This window comes from Meles meles, chromosome 12 (genome assembly GCF_922984935.1).
Source record: "Meles meles chromosome 12, mMelMel3.1 paternal haplotype, whole genome shotgun sequence".
NCBI classification, from domain to species: Eukaryota; Metazoa; Chordata; class Mammalia; order Carnivora; family Mustelidae; genus Meles; species Meles meles.
The window spans coordinates 14,164,217-14,178,896 of NC_060077.1; the positions used below are offsets into that span (position 1 = coordinate 14,164,217).

General features: G+C 40.2%; 1 protein-coding gene across 2 annotated transcripts in view; it reads left to right on the forward strand.

Annotated features, from left to right (window-relative positions):
* The window catches only part of KNTC1 (kinetochore associated 1), a 78,770-nt gene that overhangs the window by 39,437 nt on the left and 24,653 nt on the right, over positions 1-14,680 (forward strand). For both annotated transcript variants that reach the window (XM_046025946.1, XM_046025947.1), the window contains 12 exons: positions 917-989; positions 1,597-1,664; positions 5,134-5,414; positions 6,025-6,197; positions 6,886-6,983; positions 7,628-7,766; positions 8,576-8,632; positions 9,124-9,287; positions 9,836-9,907; positions 10,267-10,395; positions 11,009-11,125; positions 12,155-12,264. In XM_046025946.1, the coding sequence (XP_045881902.1) occupies positions 917-989; positions 1,597-1,664; positions 5,134-5,414; positions 6,025-6,197; positions 6,886-6,983; positions 7,628-7,766; positions 8,576-8,632; positions 9,124-9,287; positions 9,836-9,907; positions 10,267-10,395; positions 11,009-11,125; positions 12,155-12,264 (1,481 nt within the window). The remainder of the gene's footprint in view (positions 1-916; positions 990-1,596; positions 1,665-5,133; positions 5,415-6,024; positions 6,198-6,885; positions 6,984-7,627; positions 7,767-8,575; positions 8,633-9,123; positions 9,288-9,835; positions 9,908-10,266; positions 10,396-11,008; positions 11,126-12,154; positions 12,265-14,680) is intronic.

The window sequence follows — 14,680 nt, forward strand, 5'->3', positions numbered from 1 at the left end:
AATACTTAAAATAAATTGTCTACAAAGTTGTGAGATCATTCCTGTTCTCAGCTCTTTATAGATTAAGTGCAGAAACTAACATTTTAAGGGCACCTGGGTGGCTCACTCAGTTGAGCGTCTGCCTTCGGCTCAGGTCATGATCCCAGGGTCCTGGGATTGAGCCCCACATTGGGCTCCCCGCTCAGTAGGGAGTCCACTTTTCCCTTTGCCCCTTCCTCCCTGCTTGTGCTATCACTCTCTCTCTCTCTTTCAGATTACTAAATCTAAAAAAAAAAAAAAAATTGAAATAAGTGACTTTTGCAAGTTTACTAGAAAATGGCAGAACCTCAGCTCAAACTGTGATACCAGAGTCCATATACTTAACCACCAGCTTGGACTGTACCCCGTAGTGGAAATGTGTGCTCCTAGCACTTTCTAAGCGTTTCATGTACACCACACCTTTAAAGCTTTCCTTCTTTGATTTTTCTTGTCTTTTTGTTGGTTTTAATCTTGTTAGTCTTCAAAATAAGGATTATTTCTTAGACTTTCATTCTCTGAGCTTAAACTTCAGTTCTTTTTGACTTTTCTAGAGAACTTTGCCAAATGTTTTGTCAAATAATAAAAACTATTAAAAAAGTGAAATTGGAGTGACGGTTAATTATAGTGTAGCCAAAAGGTGATTTGTGGGATTTGTGTATTCTTGGTATTTCTAAACCATATATCCAAGCGCTCATACTGGTGTTTTTCATGTTTACCTTCTGTGTGATTCAGTTATGATCCATTTCTCAGCTGCCTGACATCCTCTAACATGGATCTCCCAATTTTTCCGCATTTTTTTACTGTTTTTTTCTGATTTTGTGGCACTTATATATTTGTCTGTATGTATACTAAGTGGCGAATAAAGGAAGCAGATTTCATTTTCTGTTTTTCTTTTCAGGACAAGGCCTGGAGAATGTCCGTAGCGAAGACATCTGTAGACATTCTTAAAATACTGTGTGGCATCCAGAAAGGTAGATTGCACCTCTCTGCCCTCATCTCGGTTTTGTTCTGAAGCTTGCCCTTTTCAGAAAGTAGCATCAGTGACAGGCCTGGTCCTTACCTCTGGTTTTTCTGGCTTTATTTATCTCCATTGATCCCACTCATTTTTCCTCATGAAAAGTCTTCCTTGCTTTATTCTCTTGATTGTCAGTGTTGAAACAGAAGCATCTAAAAATCAGCTTATCAACTTACATGCTCAGTAAGCTGTTGAAGGCTAGACAAGATTTCTTCAATGCCTTGTCCTTATTGCTTGTGTTTTTCACTTATCATTTGGTCATGATCAGGCAAAAGCCTATTTAAACTTGAACTTAAGTAAAACATTAACAAAGAAACGCTCTTGGAGAAAAAAGCTACAATTTATGTCAGAAAAATTGTCATTTCTCTGTATTCCCCATAAATTTCTCTTTTCTACCTTCAGATAGAATAATTAGATTTCTTTTTGTACTTAAATTCTCTTACCTCCGCTTCTGAAAAGACTTGAGATAAGAAAACCATAGCCAACTAAAATTTTAGCTTTTAAAAATTCTGACAGTATGGGAATTTGGATGTCTGCTATAACTTTAAAAAATTTAATTACAGACAATCTACAGAAGAAGGATGAATGTGAAGAAATCCTGAAACTATTTAAAGTTGCTGCTAGCTTGCAGGTAAAGCTGTTGGTATATTGAACATTATTACTTTACTAATTACATTACTAATCAGTGAATTTGACAAATGATTAGTCTGTCCTTAAAATTTTCTGTACTAGACTTCAGGAATATTAAGTACAGCGTAATGGTTTCCCTTTTCTCTTTCTCTGTCATTTAAAAAACAACCTTATGGAGATACAATTCATATACCACACTATTCATCCATTTTAAGTGTATAATTCAGGGCACCTGGGTGGCTCAGTCGGTTAAGTGTCTGCCTTTGGCTCAGGTCATGATCCCCATTGGGCTCCCTGCTCAGTGGGGAGCCTGCTTCTCCCTCTCCCTCTCCCGAGCTCGTGCTTTCACTCTGTTCTCGCTATCAAAAAAAAAAAAAAAAAAACCACTTCCATGAAACAAATAAAGTGTATAATTCACTGGTTTGGGTATATTATTAACTTTTCATAATTGTGGTAACAATGTAAAGTTTGCCATTTTAGCCATTTTTCAATATATAGTTCAGTGACATTAATTACATTCACAGTGTAATATGACCTTCAACTCTATCTGCTTTTCATCACCTCCAGCAGAAACTCTGCTTTTTATTCATTTTATCCATTTTTACCCATTTTTTTAAATTTATTTAACACAGAGAGAGAAATCACAAGTAGGCAGAAAGGCAGGCAGAGAAAGAGGGGGAAACAGGCCCCCTGCTGAGCAGAGAGCCCTATGCGGGGCTCGATCCCAGGACCCTAAGATCAAGACCTGAGCTGAAGGCAGGGGCTTAACCCACTGAGCCACCCAGGCGCCCCCATTTTTACCCATTAAGCAGCAGCTCCCCACTCCCTTTTCCTTCCAGCCCCTGGTAACCTCTGATCTACTTTCTGTCTCTGAATTTGCCTATTTTGTATATTTCCGGTATAAGTGGAAGCATACAATATTTATCCTTTCGTGTCTGGCCTCTTTCAGGCAGCACGATGTTTTCAGGGTTCATCCCCAGTGTAGCAGGTTTCAGGGCATCGTTCCTTTTTATGGCTACACGTTCCACTGTAAGGATGGACCACGTTTATTTACTCCTCTGTTGATGGACCCTTGGGTTGTTTCTCCTTTTTGGTTGTTGTGAGTGGTGCTGCCGTGAGCATGATGAGCGAGACACCTGAACCACTACTCAAACCCCACCTGTCTGACCCCAATACCCTTGCTTATTCTATTTGGCACTGTCTCAGGAACACTAAACAGTTAAAATGAGATTACTGAAAATAAAAAAAAATGTATTAAATATATCCTTTAAAAATCATGCAATATATTGACTCTGCACAAAAGCTGCATTCCTTTGGGAAAAGATGAACATTGAAAAAAAAAAAAAACAGGTGACTGGGTGGCTTAGTCAGTTAAACGACTGTCTTCACCTCAGGTCATGATCCCGGGGTCCTGGGATCAAGTCCCACATCAGCCTCCCCCTGCTTTGCAGGGAGCCTGCTTCTCCTTCTCCCTCTGCCTGTTGCTCCCCTACCCTACGTTATGCTCTCTCTCTCTCTCTTTGTTTGTCAAATAAATAAATAAAATCTTCTACCAAAAAAAAAAAAAAAAAAAGGAAAGAAAAAAAGAAACTTCTTGGTTTAATCACTTCTATGTTTATCTTTGACTAGATTATTCATGGATGATACATAATTTAAAAGGTTTTAAAAATGGTTAAAATGGTACGTTTTATGTATATTTTACCACAATAAAAAATAAACTTATTAAAATTCTGTGCTGCATGCTGTAAACAATAAGAAATTAATTCTTTGATCAAAAAAAAAGTTTAAAAAAATAGGGCACCTGGGTGGCTCAGTGGGTTAAAAGCCTCTGCGTTCAGCTCAGGTCATGATCCCAGAGTCCTCTCTGCTCAGCCTACTTGTGATCTCTCTCTGTCAAATAAATAAATAAAATCTTTAAAAAAAGAATATATAGTGCAAAACAAGTCTTCCTCTGTCTTAACACTCCCAGCTCTTCAGTTTCCCACATTAAATGCCACCACCAGCACCGGTTTGTTGTGTATTTTTCCAGAGATAGTCTATGGTTACATAAGCAGAAACATTTCTGTGGTTCCTAGTAAGGCAAGAGCTGCAACATATAAGTAAGGCAGGAACTACGACATGTAACAAATCTTATCTGTAGTAAATATAGGAAATACTATATTTATTTCTATGAATAAGTATTTATTTCTGTGAGTATATCTACATGATGCATCCCCTTTGGGAAAGATCACTAATATTTTAGGGAAAACGTCAATTTCAAAATTTTTACATTTTATAAATATTGCTGCACCCATAGATCAAGTTACACAACCATCAAAAATAGTGTTTGTGGTGAGGGGCCTGGGTAGCTCAGTCAGTTAAGCAACCGACTCTTGCTTTTGGCTCAGGTCATGATCTCAGGGTGGTGGGATAGAGCCGGACTGCTTCCCTCCCTCTGCCTCCACTCTCCTGGTTCACACATCCTCTCTCTCGCTCACTCGCTCAAATAAATTTTTAACTGACTGAGCCACCCAGGCTCTCTCTTAAGTAAATCTTTAAAAAAAATAATATTATTTGTGGAATCTATGTAGTGATGAAGAAAGGGGAAATGCCATAGTGTTAACTGCAGAAGGTAATACATGAAATTACCCACACAGCCACAAAATGCTGGTGAAAGGACACTCAGGAAATACCAAATGGTCACTGTTTATTAGGTTAACCATTTCTCAACTCAGGTGTGTTTGTGCCCAGGGGACAGTATCTGAAAATATTTTTGATTGTCACAAGTAGTGCAAGGAGAGTGCTGGTGGCATCCAGTGGCTAGCGGCCAGGGACGCTGCTACGATGTGCAAGCAGCCCCCCAACAAAGAATGATCTGGCAAGACCGAGAAACCTTGCTCTAAAGTGTGGCATCAAAACAGAAGGTCTAGGGGTTTTGGTTCATCAGAAGAGCATGTGACTCTGGATTTCAGGGTGGTGAGTTTGAGCCACACATGGGGCATAGAGATTACTTAAAAAAAAAAAAAATCTGACTTACTGTGGCTACTTCTTGGTATCCTTCCGAGGGCCTCTGGGATTTTTTTATTGGGTCAGTAAAATAAATTCTAGGTCTGGAATTAGCGGCCAACCAGGAGTTATTACAGAGAAGAACAAAGCTGAGTTCTTCGAGCCACCGGCATGGAATCACCCAAATCTAATACTTACTCTGTCCCTCCTGCTAGTCTGGGCTCCGCCACGACAGAGAATGATCTGACGCTGAGAAATGGTGTCAATAGCGCTGACACGGAAAGAATCCTGAGTTAAGATGGCTTTTCCTATTTTCCAAACTTTTTCTCATACTGTGACTTTCATAATTTGAAATATGAAGTCTCAAATCTTTAATTTACAAGGGAATAGTCTTTGAGGAGGAAATAAGGTGAGGTTTGAGCCTTGCTAGTGGTTTTTAACAGCATGAAGTAAACAGATGTGCGCTGTCCTGCTTGCCTTGCTAGGAGAACTTCGAGGTCTTCCTGTCCTTTGGAGATTACAGCAACAGTGCCCTGGTTGCAGAGCTCCAGGAACAGTACATCAGAGCCCACGAAGTCACGCAGACCCAGCACAAATCCCGCGGCACCGCGGAACCTGCAGCCCGTGAGGGCAGGAGCCTCAGCACTGAGTCCAAGCTGCACAGACAGGCGCTGGCGCTGCAGGTGTCTGTGCAGGAGCGGGAGGCGGAGCTGACCTGGAGAGCCTTAAACCACGGGAATGTGGAAGCAGCGCTGGCCAGGTGCAGGTGAGCCCCAACGTGCGCGAGCATGCACGTGCACGAGTCCCAGTGTGCGCGAGCACGGCTTGGCTGAAAGGAACACTTGCTTCCGTGACTTCTGTGGTGGTGGGATCAGGTCAGTGACATTTTCATTTTCATGGAAGTCATTCTTGGTTTCTCACTCTCAGAGCCTAGTTTGGACTTCGGGGTCAACGTGGTAGCATAGGGGCGCCGGGGTGGCTCAGTCAATTAAGCGTCCCGACTCTTGATTTTGTCTCAGGTCGAGATCTCAGGGTTGTGAGATCGAGCCCTGCATCAGGCTCCACGCACCTGTGGAGATTCTCTCTCTACCCCTCTACTCCCCCCATTTTCTCTCTCCCCTTAAAAAAAAAGTCGTAGCACAGAAGGCAAGTAACTAACACGGAGTCGTTGGGTAAGCTAACTATTGAATTTAGTTTGCCTTTGCACTCTGGTTGGTGGCGTCCCAAGTAAGTTTGAAGACGAAGCACATTAGATACCATGAATACAGCATAAAGACATTTTAAATGGTGGTGGTGGTCGTATATTAATCCAAGAAAGGCAAATACATTTGCTTTTGCTCTGCGTGCTCTAGCTCCCAACACACCCTTTCTTCCAGAGACTTATTTAGGTATCACTGCAACGCGGACACCGGGAAGTTGCTGTTTGTGACGTGTCAGAAGCTTTGTCACATGTTGGCTAACGACGCTCCGATGGCAACACCTGTCGGCCTCAATCTTCCTTCCGAAATACATTCTCTAGCTTGCCAAGCTGCCACCATCTGCAGCCCAGGTGACAAGATTTGTAATATACATAGTTTTGTTTCATACTGGGCTCCCACATGCTAGCTCCGTACCATTAGACGTTGCCATAAGGACAGAAGGTCGTTGTCCCCATTTTATAAAGAGGCAGTTGTAATCAATCCTCTACGGGGATTACTGTTTGAAAATATTTACAGGTATTGGGGCGCCTGGGTGGCTCAGTGGGTTAAGCCGCTGCCTTCGGCTCAGGTCATGATCTCAGGGTCCTGGGATCGAGTCCCGCATCAGGCTCTCTGCTCAGCAGCAAGCCTGCTTCCCTCTCTCTCTCTGCCTGCCTCTCTGTCTACTTGTGATCTCTCTCTGTCAAATAAATAAATAAAATATTTTAAAAAAAGAAAAAAGAAAATATTTACAGGTATTAACGATGTCATTTCCGACTATTGATACTCACTTTAATGGCATTGTGAAATTCCTTACCTCTCCCTCTATAATCTTACTTCTCATCTGAGCTTAAGGAAAACTTGAACTGCATTATTTACGGTAGTCAGAGGTTTGTAGAAACTTTTCTCTCTACCTTGTGGCCTTCCTCAGAATTTTGAATGATAGTTACTGGAAGATTGTTTTCTTTTTTTTTTCTTTTTTTTTTTTTTGGAAGATTGTTTTCATTATCCCAAGCACATGAAATATTTGTATAATGATTTTTCCCCATTTTCTTTCAGATTTTTTGCTAGATGCTTTAGAACTATGTAAACATACCTTAACGGCAGTAGAGCTTTCCAGACAGTGCCAAATGGATGACTGTGGAATTCTAATGAAGGTAATTGCTTTTGAATTTCTTTTTTTTTTTTAAGATATTATTTATTTATTTGACAGACAGAGATCACAAGTAGGAGAGAGACAGGCAGAGAGAGAAAGGGAAGCGGGCTCCCCGCCGAGCAGAGAGCCCCATATGGGGCTCAATCCCAGGACCCTGGGATCATGACCTGAGCTGAAGGCAGAGGCTTTAAGCCACTGAGCCACCCAGGCACCCCACTGAATTTCTTTTCCTTAAATAAAACCCCCACCCCTCCTTTATGCACCACTTTTAAATCACTTGCGTACTTTACAAAAATAATGAACCTACCTCTTGTGTTTTCTTATTTGAGCCTGGAAAACTCAAGGGCATGAGACCTCTTTTCCAATCACATTTATGGGCTAATTTAAGTTGCACTATGTTTTGAAATGTTGGGACTCAATCCCGGCATCTCTGGACATTGTCCTTCTCTTAGAGTAGCAATTTAATTCAAAATGGTGTTATTATAAGCCACAGACCTGAAAAAACAGACTCCATGGTCAGACTCCATGATCCTCAAAACTGCGTTTGGCTCTAATACATCTGCTCCTGGGTTCTGCCTGACGGAGGTGGCGGTTGTGTTCTGGAGTGTATTTACTTGTGTCGTCTCCGTGTGGTTTGGTGTTCAGACTTCCTTTGGAACTCACAAAGATCCCTATGAAGAGTGGTCTTACAGTGACTTCTTCAGTGAAGATGGGATAGTCCTTGAGTCCCAGATGGTGCTCCCGGTTATTTATGAATTGATTGCATCGCTTGTGCCTCTTGCTGGTAAATGTCACTTGTGTTGTTGTTTTCCATGTATTTCTGCCTTATGCAAGTTTTTTTTTTTTTAAGATTTTTTTAATTTATTTGACAGAGATCACAAGTAGGCAGAGAGGCAGGCAGAGAGAGAGGAAGGGAAACAAGCTCCCTGCTGAGCAGAGAGCGCGATGCGGGGCTCGATCCCAGGACCCTGGGATCATGCCCTGAGCCGAAGGCAGAGGTTTTAACCCACTGAGCCACCCAGGTGCCCCTGCCTTATGCAAGTTTAAACTGCAGAGATTTGAAACTAGAACTCCATACGGTAATATGGTGAGTCTCGCAGACATGATGCTGAGCAAAAGAAGCCAGACACAAAAGAAGGCATACGGTCTGATTCCATTTACATAAAGTGCAAGGACAGGTGACGAGGAAGCCGTGCTGTTGGATATCAGGGGAGTGGCTGGTTAGGTTACCCTTGGGGATGGGTAGTGACTGGATTCCATTTACATAAGTGCAAGGACAGGTGACGAGGAAGCCGTGCTGTTGGCTATCAGGGGAGTGGCTGGTTAGGTTACCCTTGGGGATGGGTAGTGACTGGAATGGAGGCCAGCAGGGGATTCGAGTGCTGGTGAGGTTTGTTTCTTAGTTTGGGTGCTGTTATGTGGATGTATGCACTTTTTCAGGTTGTACACTCATCTGTGTATTTTTCCGTATACACTTAAAAATTTTATTTAAAGTGGCAGTTTGCTTTAGGACATTAGCACAATATTTAAATATCTCTTGGAATATGAGTGAATTGTTTTATTCAGTGTTATGTACTTTACTCTCTTTTGTAGAAAGCAAGAGACATCCCTTGGATTCGACAAGCTTACCATACTGCTCTATTAATGAAGGTATTTGACATCAGAAATGTCCATATTGTGTTATGATTTTATAAATACACCAATATGGAAATTCCTTGAAATTGTGACTATGAGTCTGCCTTAATGTTCTTGAGGTGGTTACTTAGTTATTACTGTTACAATGTTATTCTTCTGGAAGATCAGGAAAGTGTGTCATTTGGCTTATAACAGTAACTTTTATGTATCTATTCATAAATTTTGCTCTTTCCAATAGGGAAGTGGGTTTTTCTCAGCTAAAGACTTAAGCATCTCAAAAAAAAACAAATTACAATGAAACTTAGCTATTTTCTGGTTTAAATCAAGCCCATGTTAATTCTCTCATTTATTCACTTTGAGAACCAAAATATATGACCATCATCTGCATTAAAGATGTAGCTTGTCCCTGGAAACACTTTTTAGTAATATGATCTTTCTTTCTTTGAAAAAAATTTAAATGGATTACAGTACTGCTACTGAAATAAAATACTTTTATCATTTCACAGGAGACAACCTTATTTTACCTATTATAAACTCCATCTCTGCCCTGCTCCAGAACCTTCAAGAATCTAGCCAGTGGGAGCTGGCCCTAAGATTTGTCATTGGTTCATTTGGTACCTGTCTTCAGCACTCCTCATCTAGCTTCATGAATGCCAGTCTGAGCGGAAAGGTATAGTTTGGAGAACAAATGCTTTCACTCCAGGTGAATACAGATACAAAAGCACTGCCAAACAAAGGAATTTGGAGTCCACGTTTTCTCATTTGGCTCTGGAGCAAGGACATTGATAATTTGTCAGATGTAAGAAACATTTGTCGAGCAGCTGCTAAGATTCGGGTGCGGTTCAGGGTTCTTGTGCCCTTTTCATACTCGATCTTGACAACAACCCTCAGAGTCTCCATTTTGCAAATGAGGAAGCAGACTGCGAGAAGTGAGATCAGTCGCCCGAGCTTTTTATGTTGCAGTGGTGTGTCATCTTAATCCAAACCCAGTGACCCCATTAGGTCGAAACTTTATCTGCCCCATGCCAGTCAATTCCACCACCCAGCGCCACCCTCCCCCTGCCCCGCCCACTGTGGTCAGTCATCGTAAATTAAATGCCAACACATTTTTCATATGATGATGAATTTTCAAAGTTCCTTAATATTTGAGGAAAGTTTCAGAATGATGCATAGCTAGAAATGGACCTAAATATTCTTTTATTCTTTTCTAAATCAAAGCACGTTGTTATGGAATTGAAAGAGAAAGCTGTTACATTTATCAGGGGAAATGCTACAAAATTACTGCACAAAGTGAGTATCTGTTCTTGGTAAGCTGTCTCTCTCTCTTTTTTCTTTTTTTCCCTCTTCTGGTTGCTTCTGATTTCTCAGTGAGGATAAGAGTGAGGCAGGGGAGGGGGTGTTGGGGGTTTGAGGAGAAGTGATGGAATTGTCATGCCATATAGAACTTGCTAGAGTTGTTTCCTTAAATTTATGATAATGATAAAGGATATTAAAATGAAGCAAACAAGTTAGAACTGAGTTACTTTAAATAACTTTTCATGAAACACTTATTATTTCCTAGGGTCTGTAATTAGATTCAGTAACAAGCCTTCAGAGACCAAATTCCATTTTGATTGTAAAGAATGTTCTCCAATGCTTTCTTCTGATAGGTATTTAATTGTCGCGTGGTGGATCTTGACTTGGCCTTGGGTTACTGCACTCTCTTACCCCAAAAAGAAGTGGTTGAAAATCTCTGGAAGCTCATAGATAAAGCATGGCATAATTACGACAAAGTTTTGGTATGGCCTAAGGAAACACAGCCTCAGTTCTTGAAGTATTAAAACATTTAGGGGAAGAAATGAAATGGCTTTGCCCTCAGATCTTAAAGATTTAAACAAAAGAAACATTGAGCTCACTCACTTTCTACCAGCTTTTCCTTGACTACTGGCTCACCGGTGAATGTGTATGCAGGTTATAAGCATTGCTCAACTGGAAGGATTGTATTTTTTATTTCTTAAATCTGTATGGAGCCATAGAACTTGACTTCTTAAAATTACCCGAGTGTATTTGAAATCTTAGACCCACGAGCCAGTTCTTTCTGAAGGACAAGTTTAACCGATGCAAAACTTGTCTTCAATGTTGTTTGCTTTAAAATTTGCTTTTTATGGGGGTTTTGTTTGCAGGATAACCAAACTTTGGCCTTTCCTTTGAAGAAAAGCCAGACTAAATTTGTGGCATCATACTAAAAGTTGAATGACCTAACTATCCTATGAATAATGACTGTATCAAGCAATATATAACATTCCACCCTGTTATCCCAAAGAGAGGTTGTGAGTTTTGTTATTGGGTTTCATCTAAATGGTGTTAGAATGTATTCTATTTGCAACTGAATTTTATATTTTAATTCTTTAGGCAATATCTCTGGTGGGCTCCCAGCTGGCCAGCCTCTATCAGGAAATAGAAACGGAGCTTAAGTTCCGTGAGCTCAGTACTGATGCCCGGTGGGGTGTTCGTCTTGGCAAACTTGGTGTGAGTATTCTTTGGAGTGCCATGAAGTTTTGTCCATTCTGATGATTTTCTAAAGATTTTTTTTTTTTTTTTTTTTGACAGAGAGAGAGAGAGATCACAAGTAGGCAGAGAGGCAGGCAGAGAGGGAGAGGGCGGAAAGCATGCTCTCTGCTGAGCACAGAGCCTGATGCGGAGCTTGATCCCAGGACTCTGAGATCATGACCTGAGCCAAAGGCAGGCTTAACCCACTGAGCCACCCAGGTGCTACAATTCTGATGATTTTCCCCAGGAAAACTTAAAACAAAGATCTCATTGTCTGTTTCTTTAGAGAAAAGGTGTATATTGTGGACGCGTAGATTTTAGTTATATTAAGTATACCCATTGGTGTTTTCAAAGAAATAAGGACCATTGGCTTCATTTCCTTTTTTCTATATTTTTAAGGAAATTAGAAGGGGCTTGACATTTGTATCTGCTTAGCTTTCTCATTTATAGAAATATTTATCTAGTATTAGGATCTAAAGTATTTCAGACCTAGCCTTTAGTCTTATATTTCTGTGCTGCTGTTTGGTTAAAGATAACATCAGTGTAAACACAGGTATACCAAGGTTTAAGAACTCCTGCTAGGGAAACATCATTTTTCACTTTGTAAAAACAAACGAAACCCTATTTTCTTTACACTGTGCATGAGAAACCTTTTACCTTATTCGCAAACAGTAGGCTTATCAGGAATGTAATCACTGCAGAAATGGTATGTGTTTTGAAGCCTAATTCGTATGTAGTAGTAATGGGACTGATAACCAACCACTTGACTGATGAAGGGCCCCAGGTTAGAGTGACTAAGAGAGATATTGGATCCACAGTCAAATACACCTGAAATCTCAGAATGATGCTCAAGTTGAGTAGGGTGATTAAAAAAAAAAAGTTGGAGGAGTCTAGAAAAATGTTTCTCTATAAAAAGGCAAATCACTATGGTGTCCTTATTGTAGTAAGTTTTACTTTATTGGTTTTTTTTTTGTTTTTTTGTGTTTTTTTTGCTCTTTTTGTTTCTAGATTTCTTTCCAGCCTGTTTTCAGGCAACATTTTCTCACCAAGAAAGACCTCATTAAAGCACTCGTGGAGAATATAGATATGGACACAAGCCTCGTTCTGGAATATTGCTGGTAATTCTTTAAACCTTAGTGGTATTTTTTGCTGTTAGCTTAACAAACTGGAAGTCCTTACTGCAAAAACGTGATAATACAGAGGATTATTCCTCATGGTCCATGGACCTCTGGTGTTTACTTTTGTTCATCCCTAAATTGAGTAAACCCCAGAACCAGATTAAATTCTTTTAAGTTATCACCCTTTCAATTCACTGTTAAGCAGGCTCCCCACTGTTAAATTCACTGTTTCCCAGACTTGCCTCTTGATGACCAGGACCTGAGGCACCTGATCTAAAATACAGATTCCTGGGCCCCTCCCTGGTGGTTCTGACTCAGCAGATCTGGGCCAAAGCCCAGGAATCTAATCCTTAATTTCCAGGTGATCTCCATGTTCAGGAAAATTTGGGAATACTGTTAATGAGCAATTGAACTTATAAATCAGATTAACTCAGGGGCAGCGTTGTCTTGTTAAGACATAATGAAAAGTATGATTTAGGGAGAATTTTAAAAAATAATTTAGATAGTCAATAGAGAAAACTAAGGCTGAATATTTTGTTTATAGATATAGATGGTTCACTGTGATGAGTAGGAATAAATACTATCTCAGGCGTTTATTTAATAAATAGGAGGACCAGTTTGCTGTCACATTACCAGTTTCAAAGTGCTTTCACACACACCACCATTTAACTTTTTACAGTTTTTTAAAGTTTTTTTTTTAAGATTTTATTTATTTATTTAACAGAGATCACAAGTAGGCAGAGAGAGAGAGAAGCAGGCTCCCCGATGAGCAGAACGCTCAATGCGGGACTCAATCCCGGGACCCAGAGATCATGACCCAAGCTGAAGGAAGAGGCTTAACCTTTTTACAGGCACCCCTTTTTACAATTTTTATTGCATACTGTCATCAATTTATGTATGAGGAAACAAACCCATACTAGGTGACCTGCTCAAGGTCAAATAATAAGCAACTGCTTTTAAAATACTAACAGTGCTATAACCCTCATCCAATTGGTGGCAGATTAGTAAAGTCCGAGTTACTGTTATGAGCACACTTCCTCACCAGGCAGGTACCCAGCTCTTCCATGGACGAAGGAGAGGGTAGCGGACCCTGGCTGCCACCATCCCGAACCCGCAAGTCAAAAGCTACAGGGCGCTCGTACCTCTTAGCAGCTTTGACTAACTGTACTTTGAAATAACAGAACCATGCCATTCTTCAGTTTGGACTGCTGCAAATCCAGAATGGGGTGCGCACACTGTCTCGTTTATTAATTTGAACTCCCAGCAGATTTTTGCATGTGGTTTTGTTGTACCGAGCCCTTTTCTGCAATGTAAATAGCTAGAATAATGTCAAGTTCATTTCACATTCTTGTTGCTCTTGTGGCATTGAGGATTAGTCTTTGTGTGATAGCGACAGTTTTACCCCGAGGAGTCCAGCTGAATAAATTTAGATGGCTTTTAGAATTTCAGGGAAAGACTTTAAAATGGTCCAACTTAAAGCTTTTCTTGACATTTCTGTTATTCTGTGCAGCAGATTAAACTACCATTTTATTGGGCCGTCTGGGTGGCTCAGTGGGTTAAACTACCATCTTATTAATAGGGCTTAAGACATTGGAATTGTCTGTCTTTATTAACCTCATTCTTAATCTTTTTTTTAAAGATTATTTGATTATTTATTGGACAGAGAGAGAGCATGATCAGCAGAGCAGCAGGCAGAGAGAGAGAGGGAAGCAGGCTCCCCGCTGAGCAAGAAACCCAATGTGGGGCTCCATCCCAGGACCCTGAGATCATGACTTGAGCCAAAGGCAGAGGCTTAACCCACTGAGCTACCCAGGCGCCCCAACCGCATTCTTAATTTTTAAGTCTTTATTATTTTTCTAATTCAGATGGAACATACTCAAATCAAAGCTCCACATAGTCTCACCCTTCAGGAATAATTACTGTTAAAAGAGTTTGGCCTCTATTGTTCTTTTATTTCCCCTATGCAAATGCTGACATGCATTCTTTACATTCCTCAAAAACAGAATCCTACTTTACAAACCATTTTGTAGTATGCGTCATTCACTTAGCAGGATGTCTTACAGGACTGGTACATAGAGCCCTTCCTCAGCTCTTGAACACTGGTATGCCTTTTTATGAACAGATTATTCAACTAGCCCCTCATTGATGGATAATTGAGTGGTTCTCAGTTTTTAAATATTACAAACAGTTGTTGCAGTGGACACCCTTATATAGTATATATATATAAGAATATATATTCTTATATATATTATATATATTTTATATATATATATATTATATATATATACTACTTCTTGGCTTATATTATATAGCCAAGAAGTAGTATCTTGGCTACTTCTGTGAAATGTATGAAAGTGGAATTGCCCCATTAAAGGAATTAAATATTTTCAATTTTATTACAAATTTATTTCCAGTA